General features: G+C 40.8%; 2 protein-coding genes across 2 annotated transcripts; one reads left to right on the top strand and one right to left on the bottom strand.

Annotated features, from left to right (window-relative positions):
- The first annotated feature begins 1124 nt into the window (after positions 1–1124).
- Positions 1125–2072, top strand: LOC115961173. The gene has a single exon (XM_031080202.1). The coding sequence runs from the start codon at positions 1125–1127 to the stop codon at positions 2070–2072; it is 948 nt and encodes a 315-aa protein (XP_030936062.1).
- An 11163-nt stretch (positions 2073–13235) lies between these two features.
- Positions 13236–14508, bottom strand: LOC115960972. The gene is made up of 2 exons (XM_031080012.1): positions 13602–14508; positions 13236–13327 (listed from the first exon to the last, which is right to left on the bottom strand). The coding sequence occupies exons 1-2, from the start codon at positions 14396–14398 to the stop codon at positions 13318–13320; spliced, it is 807 nt and encodes a 268-aa protein (XP_030935872.1). The 5' UTR covers positions 14399–14508; the 3' UTR covers positions 13236–13317.
- Between the last annotated feature and the right edge of the window lie 1525 nt (positions 14509–16033).

Raw genomic sequence — 16033 nt, 5'->3', positions numbered from 1 at the left:
AATGTACTGGTCTGTATACATAAATTAAGTTCTGAATCTCCTCGGACCGTGAGGTCTTTTAACGTAATGGCTTTTGTTCTTGTCCATGTGTACCTTTATCCTATGCAAGCCTCTGTCTAACTTATCTAAACGTAGTTCTTTGACCCATACTCTACAAAATTCATTGTGTTGGGCTTTTTTGGATCAAGACTTCACACGATAGGGGTTTGGGCTCCAAAACTGTGTCCATACAATTGGCGCCGTCTGTGGGGAGAACTTGAGTGTAATAAGTACGATGGTTAAGCATGGTAGAATCATGTCCACACCAAGAAAATCCACGCCAAGCTGACCCTCAGTAGAGAGAACCTATTGGGCCTCAGCGGCAAAATAATCCTCTTGGTCCTAGGCCAAATCCAGGCAATGGAAGAAATCGAGAGGGAAGCATACATACTACCCAGACAAGCCAAAGCCACTTCCAAGTAGGTAGTCGCATATCCCAAAGGTGAAACAACTATCAGGCCATGTAGCGAGAGATAGACGACCTGAAAAAGAAGTTGTGCCGTGCACAGCAAAGGCAGTCCCTTTCTAGCTCAGACACATCCTTTAACGAGGAAGAGGATGTCAGTTACAAGCGGAGGTCAAGAACCCCCCCAAGTGAAACCTTTTCCTACGAAAAGGAGTCGCGCCCTTAACGGAGACATAAGAGCCCATCTAGTAAGGGTTTAGGTAATAATGCCATGAACAAAGCACTGGATCAGATCTCTAGATCACCCTTCGCGCACAGGATAGAAGGGGCTAAATTAACTCGGCGTTTCCATCAACCTACGTTTACCATCTACAACGGCCGAGCAAACCTTGTAGAGCATGTGAGCCAGTTTAACCAAAGAATGACTATCCATTCCCAAAATGAGGCTCTGATGTGCAAAGTTTTTCCATCCAGCCTAGGACCCACGGCGATGAAATAGTTCAACAGCTTAAAGACAAACTCCATATATTCCTATAAGTAGCTCACTCAAGCTTTTTGCTCTCACTTTATTACAAACAGCAGAGTCCCTCGACCCCTAAGTTCATTACTATCCTTGTCTATACACGAAGGGGAAACCTTAAAGGCGTATTCGGATAGGTATTGGGAGATGTATAACGAGATGGATGAAAACAACGATGACATCGCCATTAGCACGATCAAAAGTGGTCTCCCTACCGAGCACGGTTTAAGGAAGTCTCTAATTGGTAAACCAGTCACCAGCGTTCACCAACTGATGGACAGGATTGACAAATACAAAAGGGTGGAAGAGGACCAGCTACAAGGGAAAGGAAAGGAGAAGATCATCCCCCCCAAAGGGAATGATTACAGGTCGGAACGATATAACAGTAACCAGCCGAGAAGGGATTTTTCAAGACAGACTGGACAAACCAACATGCAAGCGGTTAATGCTGTATTTAGAGAGCCGGTGCAACAGGTTCTGGAGAAATTAAAAAATGAGCATTTCTTCAAATGGCCAAGTAAAATGGCCGGAGACTCATCAAAGAGCAACCAGAACCTGTATTGTCATTATCATCAAGACCACGGGCATACCACCGAGGATTGCAGGAATCTATGGAATCACCTGGATCAATTAGTCCGAGAAGGAAAATTACGCCACCTTTTACACCCCTCTAGCGGTCATTTGGGCCAGGCAGTTCAAGAGCCTCGGAAGGATGTATCTTTGAGACCTCCCATGGGGACGATGCACGTCATCCTCATCGCTCCAGGGAGGACCGGCTCTTTGCCCTCCGGGGTGCTGTCTGTGGCTCGGCTTCACACCGAGGATGGTGAGAAGGTGTCCAAAAGATCTAAAAAAGGAAACTCACCTGTACTGGCATTCTCAGATGAGGATAAGATAAGAACTATCCAACCTCATGACGATGCTTTGGTAGTTACATTGAGGATTGGAGGGTTCGACGTGAAAAGAGTGTTGGTAGACCTGGGCAGTGCTGTGGAAGTGATGCACCCTGATCTATACAAGGGGCTGAACCTAAAGCCTAAGGACTTAACAACACATGACTCTCCTCTTATAAGTTTCGAAGGGAAGACTGTCATACCAAAAGGGTAGATCTGATTGCCTATACAGACCGAAACAGAGGTGGTGGAGGTGGATTTTATTGTGGTCGACGCCTACTCACCCTACACTGCCATAGTAGCCAGACCTTGGCTCCACGTCTTGATAGCCATTTCTTCTACACTTCACCAGAAGGTAAAATACCCGTCGGGGGGCCAAGTGGAAGAGATTGGGGGAGATCAAGCCATGGCTAGGCAACGCATGGTGGCCGCCATCTCAGCCGGTCCAGTGCAGAATCCTTGGCGTTTATGAAAAAGGACTTATAGCAACCAACCACCTCGGCGGCACCAGTTGGTGAATTAGCCGAGGAGATAAAATGTGAGAGTTTAGAAAGGGTTACCGTTGACAATGATCCAGAAAGATGTTTTCAAGTCGGCTCGGAATTACCTCTCCGAGAAAAAGGGGAACTGATCGGGTTTCTAAGAAGGAATGTTGATGTATTTGCATGGAATGACTATGATGCCCTGGGGGTGGACCCTAATCTCATTTGTCACTACCTAAACGTTAACCCCTCTTCTATTCCAAAGAAGCAGCCACCCCGGCGCTCATCGAAAGAGCATGTCGACGCTGCTAGGGATGAAGTGATGAAACTGAAAAAGGCAGGGGCTATCAAAGAAATCTTTTACCCTGAATGGTTGGCAAATACAGTGGTGGTAAGAAAGAAGACGGGGAAGTGGCGAGTTTGCGTAGACTTCACAGACTTAAATAAGGCGTGTCCGAAGGACCCATTCCCGTTGCCTCGGACAGATCAGTTGGTAGATGCGACTGTAGGCCACCCCCGAATGAGCTTCCTGGATGCCTTCTAGGGTTATCATCAAATACCACTGGCTTTAGAAGATCAGGAAAAAAATAGTTTCATGACACCCGTCGGAAATTACTACTATAAGGTGATGCCTTTCGGTTTAAAGTATGCAGGGTTAACCTACCAAAGGATGATGACCAGAATGTTCAAACGACAACTAGGCAAGGCTATTGAAGTCTACATTGACGATATGGTAGTAAAAAGTAAAGAAGTGTCTAAGTACGTGAGGGACCTTAAAGTCATTTTTGGCATCCTGAGAGAGCACAAGCTGCGCCTCAATGCTTCTAAATGTTCATTTGGCGTTGGATCTGATAAATTTCTGGGCTATATGGTAACTCACAGGAGAATAGAGGTAAGCCTGGACCAAATCAAAGCGATTAATAGCCTACAAGCTCCTCGAAACTTGAAAGAAGTACAGAAACTCACTAGAATGATCGGTTCATTTCCCGATTTTGCAGACCGATGCCGACCTTTCTACCTCTTGATGAACAAGTGGAAAGGATTTGAATGGTCTGAGGATTGTGCCCTAGCCTTCCAATAGCCTAAAGAATACATGTCACGACCACCTATCATGTCTAGCCCTGAGGCCGACGAAGTTCTGTTCGCCTATATAGCAGTGGCCTCCCACGCTGTAAGCTTGGTATTAATACGGGTTGATAATGGCATACAACGACCAATGTACTACGTAAGTAAATCATTACATGAAGCTGAAGTGCGCTACTTACCACTGGAGAAGGCAATTCTTGCTGTAGTGCATGCCACGCAAAAACTTCCTCACTACTTTTAGGTACACACGGTCATTGTCCTGACTCAACTTCCTCTCTAGTCGGTGCTCCGAAGCGTCGATTACATAGGAAGAATCGCCATGTGGAGTACACTTCTAGGGGCTTTCGATATTAAATACATGTCTAGGACCTCTATCAAGGGCCAAGTCCTTGCGGATCTAGTCGCTGAATTTGCTGAACCCTCTGTAGAAGCAGTAGCCGAGGAGGAAAACATGGATGGAAAATTGGTTGGCACAATCTCTGCACAAGGAGCCTCGCGATGGAAGGTCTATGTGGATGGTGCGACAAACCAAAAAGGATCTAGGGTAGGGCTAGTTCTAATATCGCCCGAGAAGATTAACATTGAAAAGTCATTAAGACTTGGGTTCTCGGCTATAAACAATGAAGCCGAGTATGAGGCTTTGCTGCAAGGAATGGTCATGGTGCAAAAAATGGGCGGAAAGGCAATAGAAGCATTCTCGGACTCCAGACTGGTCGTAGGCCAGGTGAGGGGCGAGTTGGAGGCTAAAGATGCGAGAATGCAGGAATACCTCGGTCAAGTCAAACGCCTGCAATCAGACTTTGAATTTTTTAATTTGACGCATTTCTCTAGAAGCGGGAACACACATGCGGATTCGCTGGCCACTCTTGCCACGTCTTCTGCACAGGATCTACCACGAATGATCCTTGTTGAGGATTTATGCAAGACAAGTACAATAAAAAAAAAAAAAAAAATACAATTCGAATCCATCAAGTCAGAAGGAATCTGAGCTGGATGGATCTCATAGTGAACTTCCTCAAAGATGATGTATTACTCAAAGAGAAATTGGAGGTCGAGAAGATATGGAGGAATGCTCCTCGGTTTTGGTTGTAAGAGGACCACAAACTATACAAGCGCTTCTACTCTGGGCTATACTTACTGTGCATGCACCCAGAGGCATTAAAGTCATTGCTTGAAGAACTGCATGAGGGAATTTGTAGGAGTCACACAGGAGGAAGATCGCTAGCACACAGAGCCCTCACCCAAGGGTATTGGTGGCCAAACATGCAAAGAGAGGCCTAAGAATATGCAAAGAAGTGTGATCAATACCAGAGATTCGCCCCAAATATCCACTAGCCGGGGGGAGTCCTTAACCCCCTCTCCAGTCCTTGGTCGTTCGCTCAGTGGGGTCCGGATATTGTCAGCCCTTTCCCGAAAGCAGCAGGGAACAAGCAATACTTAATAGTCGGCACTAATTACTTCACCAAATGGGTAGAGGCTGAGCCTTTAGCCAACATCAGGGACGTGGATGCAAAGAAGTTCATTTGGAAAAACATCATTACGCGCTTCAAAACTCTTCGCACCCTCATCTCGGACAACGGTCTTCAATTTGATAGTAAAACCTTCAGGAAATACTGCTGCGACTTTGGAATCACAAACCGATATTCCACTCCAGCTTATCCCCAAGGAAATGGGCAAGCCGAAGCTGTGAATAAGGTCATAGTGAGCAGGCTGAAAAAGAGACTGGATGATGCAAAGGGAAGATGCGTGGAAGAACTACCACACGTCCTATGGACCTACCGAACTACACCGCGACGGTCAACCGGAGAAACTCCTTTTTCAATGACTTATGGGGCCGAAGCTGTGCTCCCCCTGGAAACTAGATTCCCAACGTTGAAATCCAGCACTTTTACCCCAAGAAATAATGACGAGTTACTAGGGAGAAGTCTAGACTTAGCTGAGGAGAAAAGAGAAAAAACAATGATCCAATTGACCTATTACCACTAAAAGTTAAAACAAGGGTACAATACTAATGTAAAACTAAGGGCACTAGGGCCAGGCGACCTTGTGATGAGAAAATTTTTTGGCAGTGCCAAGAACCCTTCCTAGGGTAAGCTGGGACCTAACTGGGAAGGACCATATCGCATCACCTCAGTGGGAGGAATAGGTGCTTATTATCTGGAAGATCTAGACGAGAAAACTGTACCTCGCCCATGGAATGTAAATAATTTGAAAAGATATTATTATTAATGAAAACAGTTATGCCTGTATTGTATCCTGTGATCATTGCGCATTTGTCGACTCACTTCCATCCATCCAAGTTTTAAACAGAACTTAAGTCCTGCATGGCTCCTCGGACCACAGGTTTAGGGGAAATTAACAACTTACGGCATCTATCCAAGTTTTAAATAGAACCTAAGTCCTGCATGGCTCCTCAAACCACAGGCTTAGGGGAAATTAACAACTTACGGCATCTATCCAAGTTCTAAATAGAATCTAAGTCCTGCATGGCTCCTCGGACCACAGGCTTAGGGGAAATTAACAACTTATGGCATTTATCCAAGTTTTAAACAGAACCTAAGTCCTGCAGGGCTTCTCGGACCACAGACTTAGGGGAAATTAACAACTCAGGACTTCTATGCAATTCTAAGGTATGTTCACAGTCTTGCATGATAGCATTTATTGTTCTAAGTTCATTACACGGTCCTGCCTCTTCTCATTTGTTTATATTGGTAGGGTGTTGCAAACATTAACTAAAGAAACAGTAACATTGACTCGGAACAATATAATGAAATTCCATCAACATCAATCATAAAGATAAAAAAAAATAAATAAATAAATAAAAAAGGAGAAAAAGAGCATTTGTATTGATAACCAAAAATAATACAATAAGAAGTCTTTGCAAAAGAACAAAAGGCAATACAACTTCCGTTCGAAATTATTAAAAAAAAAAAAATTGTAATAATAAAAAGAACCTTAGGAGCTAAGCCTCAGTAGGAGGATCTTCTTTTTGCTCTGGTTGAGGAGGAGGAACATCCTTCACTTTTGGATTTGCCCCATGGTCCTCAACCTTAGTGATTGTCTCCTTAGCGAGATCCTTGACCTTGGAGGAGGGTTTCTTTTCCTTACCCTTCTCTTCCTCCATATCCTTGGCCTGGATGGTGACCTGGCTAGAGCCCCCGGCAATTTCAGCTAAGGGGATGGCATCAGGAACAACCGTTGGCTGCTCGGAAGCTTCTGTATTATCGGTAGGGATCTCCCGGATCTCTGGAGGGAAGAAGACATTCTCAGAAAATCTCAAGGCAGAGTCTGCAGGGATCCCTGTTGCATTAAGAGCCTGAGCCCATGAAATACTGCAGTAATCCCTATATACCTCTGGCAGCTCCTCGGAAAGTCTTGCCTTAGTCTCCTCCACCCCAAGCTGGTAGGCAGCCCTTTTTTCAGCCTCAGCTGCTTCCTTGACTAGCTGAACTGCTTCCTTGGTAAGCCGGGCCTCTTCTTGGGTTTCTGCAACGCGGGCTTGAGATCCAACACAGCTTGCTTTTCAGTAGCAAGGTTGGTCTCAGTCACGTACAGTTTTTGGCGTTGATCTTCGGCTTGTTTTTCAGTAGTCTTCAAGCTAGCCTCAGCACTCTTACGGCCTGACTCAGCCTCCTTGAGCTTCTCAGATAGCTTGTAATGCTCCTACTTGAGGGCTCCTAAAGCCTTCTCCACCTCAGCACGAGAGAGGGCTTCAACATCAGCTAACTTACGATTGTCACGGCACCACTCCTCGGCCACAAATACTTGTTGAGTGATCTACACAAGAAGTAACAAGATGACAAGTTAGAATATGATATAATCTAATGATCTTACCGATGAGAGGATGAATCACCTTACCATCGCAAGATCTCTCTTTAAGGATAGGAAGAGTTCAGGCTGTGAAAATCGCCTATAAGCCTCCATGTCCCTGGGAAGGAGAACGGGCTCCTCCAGGGCTTCAGTAATGTACCCCGCTCGGCCCCTATTATAATCTCGGATCAAACCATTATAGGGAATGGCTGCTCTGTCCACTTCGAGTCGGGGGCTCCAAGTGCGTGGAGGCATATGCACTTCAACCCGTTCCGTCTCCTCTAGGCTCTCCACAAATGGAGCCATTTTGTCCTGGTGCTCCCGAGTCGTTTTTTGTTGTTTACCGCCTTGGCGAGGACCCACCTCGCCTTCCTCGAGGGACTCAACCGACATTTTCTTCTTCAGGTCGGGACTAGCTTTCAAGCCGAGATCAGCAAGAATTTGCGGAGCAGTAGGAGGAAGGACAGAAATCTGGGACTTGGCAGGCGCCTTCGATGATTGCCCCTTGCCTCGGGCAGCCATTAGCTCTCGCAAACTCTTTCCTTTTTTGGAGGCCATGTTGTCCACTTCTTCGTCTGAAGAGTCGTCCGAGCAGGTAATAATAAGAGGGGCATCGACCACGGAGTTTCTATCCTGTTCTCCCTCAACGTCTGAAAGCTCGATTAGGGGAGCTTTTGGAATGTCCTCCTCAAAGTAGAACTCATCTATCTCCTCCTCAAGAGAAAGACGAGATAATTCAGTCTTTTCTTCAACACACGCTGCGACTTCGGGATTACCTTGTGGAAGTAGTTGTGCGGCTGGTTGAGAATTCTGAATACCAGGTAAAATGATCGGCCTAAGATCATCTCGAGCCAAAAACCTCGTTTTTGACACATCAATCCTCGCCAACCTCGGACTACCAGCTCTTATGGAATGGCTGACATCTAGGAAAGCGCAGGACAAGGGTTCGTAACCCAAAATCAGATGAGCCGCACGAAGTTGTCTGTCCTCGTTAACGTAGATCTCTGACCTTAAAAGATAGTTCTAGGCCTGATCGTTTACGTGGCTCAGCCGAGGAGCAACATGTGCTCTATCTGCAAAACAGCCGAGAAGGAAATTGTAGTTAAGATTACAAAAATTTTGAATCTTCAATCAAAGGAAAATAAAACTAAAGGGTTAAACCCCCTTCCCAGGGAATTGATCCTAAAGGCGCCGCACTTGGATCTCCTACCCGAGTTGGACAATGAAGACCATCGCTCCACTCTCCCAAGGCAATAAGAAAGTCATCCTTCATACTCTTATTGGATTTAGGAAGACAGAAGATTAGCCTAACGATCTCAGATCGAGATTTAAGGTAGTACCCCGCTTTGTCGAGATGGTGGCACTCGTACAGGTGAACTACGTCATGCCATGTAAGGCCTAAACCCATCCGCTCGTTCAAAACATCTATGCTGCCTAAGACCTCAAAACAGGTTGGGAGCGCACTGGTGCGGTGTCAACCTATGGTTACGCAAATAGTCGCGGGTAATCCTATGGATGGGAAGCGTCATTCCTTCTTCTATAAAAGCAATCATGGGAATGACGACTTGACCCACGTCCCTATCGGTTAGCACTCGCTCTGGAGGATAGTACTCCAAAACCACCCCCTGCAGGATGTGGTACTTTGCCCTAAAGGCCTCTATGGCAGCTGAAGTATCTACTAGACACTTGAATCTACCCATCTAGTCGAACCGGTGGGCCGAGGAGGAAGGTCGAGGTGAAATTGAGGTTACGAAGAGGAAGTAGAACTTACAAATATCCTTACAACAATCTCCGAAGCTCTCAGAGATTTCCTCAAAGAAAGGTTTCTCACTAGAGTAGTCACGAAAATTCGAAGGCCTGGAACATTGACGAAGAACTGAGCGTTGGGATTCTCTGGTAGACTTAAGTATTAGTAGAAAAGAAAAGCAGAAAGAGCTTCCCCAAAGCCTTATATAGCAAGGGAGGAAAGGGAAGGTCACTCCCGCTCAAAGTTCTAGGAAGAATGCCAACCATTAGATCTGTGCTTCACCACTGGATGGGGGAGACATAAAGCCGCCTGGAGTAATAAGCCGTGCCTCATAATTTGTAACGCGTCAGAAGCAACTGTCCCCACACGTGCGAACCGGAAACTAGTTGATCTTATCCCTTAAAAAAGTCAAAACCCCGCTTTTCTCCTCGGAAGGAGATAAAAATCAGAGTTTTGAGGGGCTATTGTGGGGACTATGGCCCAAAGTAACGAGTTGGGCCTTGGGCCCGTCCGAGGAGACCAGCCTGTCCGAGGAGACAACGTGGTTTAGGCAATTCATGTTAAGCCTATCACTAGAAACAAAGAAAAAAGGTCCGAGGAGGAATTTCTCCTCAGACACTGAAAATCCGGAGCGGACGTACGTCCAAGCCATTAAAGCCCATCCCCTAAATACGTGAAAAGGAAGGAAACACAAAATATCTAAGTAAAGCTGCCACCACCACATTGAATGCACTATAGCTACTTTCCTGGCTGCATTAATGTGGAGAAGACCCCTGAATAGTGTTACCTTGGCTACCACAAAGCATAGAGGACTGAAAGAGGTGTTTGATGGGATGGGTGCTCAAGTGGGGGCTTGGATGATCAACAAGTGTAAAGCCCAGATGATAAGGAAGAGCCTATATAACGTATAGAAACCCCTATAAGGGAAAGGAGGCAAAAAAAAAAAAAAAAAGGCAGAATACTGTGGCATGCAAAGAAACCCTAATGTACTAGTCTGTATACATAAATTGAGTTCTGAATCTCCTCGGATCGTGAGATCTTTCAACGTAATGGCTTTTGTTCTTGTCCATGTGTACCTTTATCCCATGCAAGCCTCTATCTAACTTATCTAAACCTAGTTCTTTGACCCATACTCTACAAAAGTCATTGTGTTGGGCTTTTTTGGATCAAGACTTCACACGATAGGGGTTTGGGCTCCAAAACTGTGTCCATACAACTGTCAATTTTTTTTTTTTTAATTTTCACAAAAATAACTTTTTTATTTTTATATTTTGGGTTGTTTTCTTTTTGATCCTTATGTTTTGAATTTTTTGAATTTGGTTTTTAATCGCAGTGATGGAAACTACTTGTGTAGTCAAATGTTTACACAGCTATCACGCTTAAAAGATGACATGATTAATAAAATAAAATAAAACATTAATTGGCATTAAAAATAGCTAAGATCCACGTAAAAAATAAAAAAGAAATGTTATAATTCCTCAATTTTAAGAAAATACAAAAAAGAATAAAATGATTAAAAAAAGAAAAAAAAAGGCCATGCTCTTGGAGTAGAGGAGATGGTTAGGATAGTGAACTTGAAACGCAGAGCATGAGCAGCTAGCTATTGAGCAAAGCCAATGGTATTGTTTTAGTAGATGTTAACTCATTTTTAGGTGTTGTACATTCTAGAGGAGACTTAACTTATTCTTTTGCATTTCATATTGGTGATCACTTTTATTCAGGTTAGGACAAGTTATTGACATGTAATTATTATGTAGACTTCCATTCTTTTGTGGTAAGTGATCCTTGTAATTATTCATAGAAGCCTGACTTACTTTAGGAGTATCTTTAATGAAATTGTTATGAAAATTTCTTCATGATGGTGAGAATTCTTTGGATTGAATTGTTAAAAAAAAAATGTATATATATATATATATATATTTATAGGTACTTTTGGGTTGTAGTTTTCTCATGTTTGGGACCATTTTTTAGTTTAGGGGGTGTCAAAAGGGAAGCACAACATATGTTATTTCCATGTTAATGCAACTAATATTTATGTCTTGTTTGTATGTGTAACTATTTTTAAGCACATCCATTAAATAAATAAATAAATAAACTATTTTTAAGAACAATGTTAATGAATTACATGCTAAAAAAATTTGAAGAAGAGATCGGGTTATTATTGATATTCTGTACTGTTAAGACCCAATTGACCCAAAAATCTGCAAGAAATTCATTATAAAGGTAAAATTACTTTTTGTTAACAAAAGATGAATTGCTAATTAGTGAAATAAGTGACATGAATAACTTGAAAATTCTAAAATTGCATTAACAACTCTCATTGGGCCATGCTTAACAGTAAATATAAACAAAAAAACTAGTTGACTTTATTGAGTAGTATTACAAGTACTACAACTTTTATTACATTAAGTTAACAAACTAATGTGTCATTAACTATAAAGAAATAATTCAAATATTCATTTATGAGTTGTTGAAACTTACCTATTACATTTATTATTACATCAATTTGTAGTAAAATTTGTAATACTTGTAGCATTTTCCAACTTTATGTATATATATCAGAATGGTGGCAAGAAGAAGAAGTGTTCAGCCAAAGAAACAGAAACAGCGGACAAGATGAACTGCAAAGTAGAAGAAGAAGAAGAAAAGCACTGCAAAATAGAAGAAGGAGATAAACGACTGTAGTTTCTTAAAATTGTTACTAAACGAGTTGTAGCTTAGATTAGTTGTAGATAAACTGTTAGTGGACACACACTTAGCACGTGTAAGAGTTAAGTAGAGGATTAGTTAGCTGGTTAGTATGGTTTATTCTGTTATTTCCTTATATCAGCTAGTATTTAAAGCTTGTAATCCTTTTGATAATATATATATATATATATATATATATATATATATTCTTTAAAATTAGGACGTCCCTTTAATTGAGAGGAGCTCGATTAGAATTTGCACCAGACTAGCCGTTAGTCAAAATTTCGATCCAAACAATAGACTTATTGAATGAACCGTTAATCAACAAACTACAAATATTATTGTTTTCTTATTCATGTCTGGCTCTCTCCCCGAACCACTGAGATTGAGTCTCTCTCTCTCTCTCTCTCTCTCTCTCTCTCTCTCAACACCATGGCTTTGCGTCTTAATAACCAGATGCTGAAACTGTAACCGCCATCAACAACGGCTTTGCAGCAAGCTTGCGTAACGGAGAAAGCCGAGTTGAGTTTGATCGACCATGACCCACTCCAATCGGCTTCTCTCTCTGCTCGGGTACGTCACAGAAAGCTCCGATCCTGTTCTCTCTCACGATTTTGAAGTCTGATCGCCTTCTCTCTCTCCAATTACGATCTCTCTCATGACCGTTGATTTGGGTTGTTTGAATTTTTTTTTTTTTTTTTTTTTTTTTGAATGGGCTTGATTTGATTGTGTTTGTGTGTTTGATCTGAATGAGTTGTGTTTGAAAGAAATAATAAGGATCTGATTTCTAAATGGGTTGATCTGAAATTGAGGAAGAAGAGGGGAGAAAAGAAACAATGTAACACCAAAAAAGTGGTTTGCAATTGGGGACCTTTGGATAGGAGTTATTGGTGTGTGACTGAGTTTTTCTGTGAAGGATCGATGAACATGGTGAAAGAGCTTGGAGAGGAAATTTGATTACAAGGACTTTTGCTCTAATATCATATTAAATTATCGACTCTTCCAAAATTTTAAAATTACCGAATCTTCCAAAATCTTAAGTTACCGGAATATAATAAATTTAATCATTTAACAAAATATTTCTAATATCATCAATAGTGCAATTACTCATGCAATTCTATTTCCTTGTCCATTCTATATTAATTACTATCCTTCAAACAATTTTTTTGAGATAGAAACTTCACCTGCTACTCCCGAATCTGGTCCATAATACAACCATCCTACATTTTGGACTAAGTAATACCACCATTCTGCATTATATCTTTCATAGCTATGGCTCCATCATGCATTTTTGACAAATAAAAGAACAACATCAGCGTTGATGGCTACAAAATTAAATTTGGTCATTATACGGAAACTACAATAAATATTCCCTAACATGTCAATTACACACTAGAATTGATGGCGTACGCACCACGAAACTATCTTCTTAAGAAATTCGATAATTTTTACTTTTCATTTCCTCAAGCATAAAATAAAAGTTTGAGATCAACCAATTGCCCAAGTACATGGTTATTCCTCTACTTGTGTCATCATCACATCAGGCACAATTACTCATACAATTCTATTTTATTGTCCACTTTATCTGACCCTTCAAACAAGCTTTTAAGATAGAAACCTCACCTAGGAGTTGATATAGGATACGTTTAAGCAATCCTGCTTTGACAAAAAAAAAGAATAACATCAGCTTTTGGAGAACCTAAAATCAAATCTAGCCATTATACCGAGACTTGAATAAAAATATCCTAGGATGTCTATTATGGATTGTGTATGCACCAAGAAGTTTGGTCTTATAGAAATTTAATAGAAACAATATATACACGAAATGGGTAGTGAATGGTGACAGTGGAAAAATGCAAGAATCATGCAAAGGGAAACTAATGGTCAACATGTAAATGGAAAGTGTTATGGCCTTTCTCGCTTTATTTACCTAACAGTACTGATGCATTGAACATGGTTCGCGTCATCGAGGTAGCAAGAATAGATATCTCCTCCGCAATAAGTAAAACAAAGACCTTGGAGCCATGAAAGCTCAAAACCATATACCAATTCATTGTGGACGTCTTTACAGGAAATATTTGAATCATCACTTCTTGGCCACGATGTCCAAAACATCTTCTCTACTTTGCACGACTCCTCCACTTGGGATGCGTTGGTTATACCAACTTTAAGATATCTATACCTCTTGGAATCAGATATAGAAGAAGATTTGTCATTATAATTGCAAGTAGAAGTGTCCAAATACAATGGAGAATTCACTGGTTTTTCACAGCTCATCAAAACCAAACTCCGAGATATTTCGAGATTCCGGTAATTCACCTTTCGCAGATAAGTGTCATATGGATAGGCGCCATATCTGAGATAATATCGAGATGAAGAATAAGTCGGGGTGGAGAAGGAGAAGTAATGGTCCTTGTGCATACTCGAGTCTACAATCCGGATTGTGTAGTTGTTGTAACTGATTTCCTGTACGTAGTATTTTCCTCCAAATAAGGATAGCAGCAGAGTGTGATTGTTCTCAGACGAAAGTTCATACCTTGGGTCCCCGCAGTTTTGTGGGTCGGTCTTCAATCGAAAAGGAAAGCTTGTGTTGTGGATATTCCCACAAAAAGAAGCGGAACAGGTATGATTAACCATAGCAGTAGGAGCACAGCAAGTTGGATGGACTAATACAAGAACAATAAGGACAGTGAGTCCTACAGTAGTGAACGTCAATCCTCTTGCCATTGAGGTAGGCAGAGGTAGAGAGAGAGGAATATTTCCACTAGTTACTAGTACATACTAGAAAACTTCCACATACAGCTGTAGACAAACACAAAAAAAAAAAATTCTTTCTGTGGTCTTCACTCTTCAAAGCATCTTCAACATTAATAAAGTAAAAAGTAGAGCTCCCAGCTGAAGAAAGATGAAGCGCAAGTTCGTGGTAGTGGAACAGTATCAACCTTAATATATAGCGAAGTGCACCAACAATATTTGGCGTCAGCACACATACGTCATCTTGATATATTATTTGACAGTTATTAAGTTTTTTTTTTTTAATTATTATTTTTTTAGAAGATTTTTTTAATTATTATAAACATTTAGTTAAATTACTAACAAATTGCACACGTGCCGGTAAGAAAGAAATTATGAAGGCAAATGTAACCGAATCCTCTCCCAAAATTTGTAAAATAATATATTTTAAGTATGTACCATTTTCTTTAAAATCGGGCTTTAAAAACATTATTGTAGTACTTAATAGTTAATACCCTAACTTAACTGAAATTTAAGTGAAATTAATCGAATTTTGAAAACATAATTTTAATATTTAAAATTGTATTTTCAAAAAACAATTTTAGAAAAAAAATACATTTTCAAATAGTATCAATTTAAATAATTATTAATAAAAAAATATTTTGCAAAATTCTGTTATGGAGCATTTGTTAAGTTCTACCGTGCACATCATACATAGCCTCCCAAGTTCCCAACGGTGTATTACATATTTGAAGTTGATCATCAGCACATAGCCCAAGTTGTTGGAAAATGATCTTACCCATGTATTGTGAGGTTTCTGCTGCTGCATGTAGTGGAAACATGAGATACCACCTAGTGTGTGTTGGCTTATATTGGTGGCCACACCATATATAACACTGTATTGACTCTTCCTCTTTGCTATTTTGACAATTATGAATGTTGATGTCCCAAATTTGATTGGATAATGATTAAGTGTGTGTTGTGTGTATGATGAATCTCACATTACGCATATATTGGGTTGATCTGAATTTTATTAATAACTACCATGATTTTAAAACTTGAACCGTTCAAAGAACCAGAAAAGAGAGAGGTTCAACCTCAATTTGAGCTTAGATTGGGGTTCTACTAAGGTCTAACCATGATGTGTCATTTAATTTTTTATTAAATTTAATTCATAAATTGTGTTTATATTTTTTATTAAATTTACTACATAAATTGTGTTTATATATAATAATTTTCTATATCTTACCAGCTTAATGGTTGACATGCATATGTCATCCTAGAGAACCCAAGTTCAAATCCTAGTGCTAACTATTTTCAACAAACATCATATGGGCAGAATCGCAAGAAAAAAAAATCCGCCTTTGGGCTGGTTTTGGGTTAATCGGGTCATACTGCCCAATTTAGTCTAGGTATGACAACTACAATGAATCTCAATTTCGAATGTTCTTTTATATAGTAAATGTGGCTAGCGATTTTTCGAGGATCGTTACAATGAATTAAATAATATTTAAAATTTAAGAACACCATCGATTTTTTTTTTTTTTTTTTTTTTTTACAGTCATAATAATGGGGTAGGGAAATTTAAACTATGATTCTCCTAATTAAGAAGATGAATTGTAGATACAA

Source organism: Quercus lobata, chromosome 9 (assembly GCF_001633185.2).
Source record: "Quercus lobata isolate SW786 chromosome 9, ValleyOak3.0 Primary Assembly, whole genome shotgun sequence".
In the NCBI taxonomy this organism is placed as follows: domain Eukaryota; kingdom Viridiplantae; phylum Streptophyta; class Magnoliopsida; order Fagales; family Fagaceae; genus Quercus; species Quercus lobata.
The sequence above is the reverse complement of the archived record's forward strand: the minus strand, read 5'-3'. Positions and strand labels throughout refer to the sequence as shown.

What these genes read in the sequence shown, in the direction of transcription:
- LOC115961173 (XM_031080202.1), top strand. Translation starts at nt 1,125, where the DNA reads ATGGATGAAAACAACGATGACATCGCCATTAGCACGATCAAAAGTGGT.
- LOC115960972 (XM_031080012.1), bottom strand. Translation starts at nt 14,398, where the DNA reads ATGGCAAGAGGATTGACGTTCACTACTGTAGGACTCACTGTCCTTATT.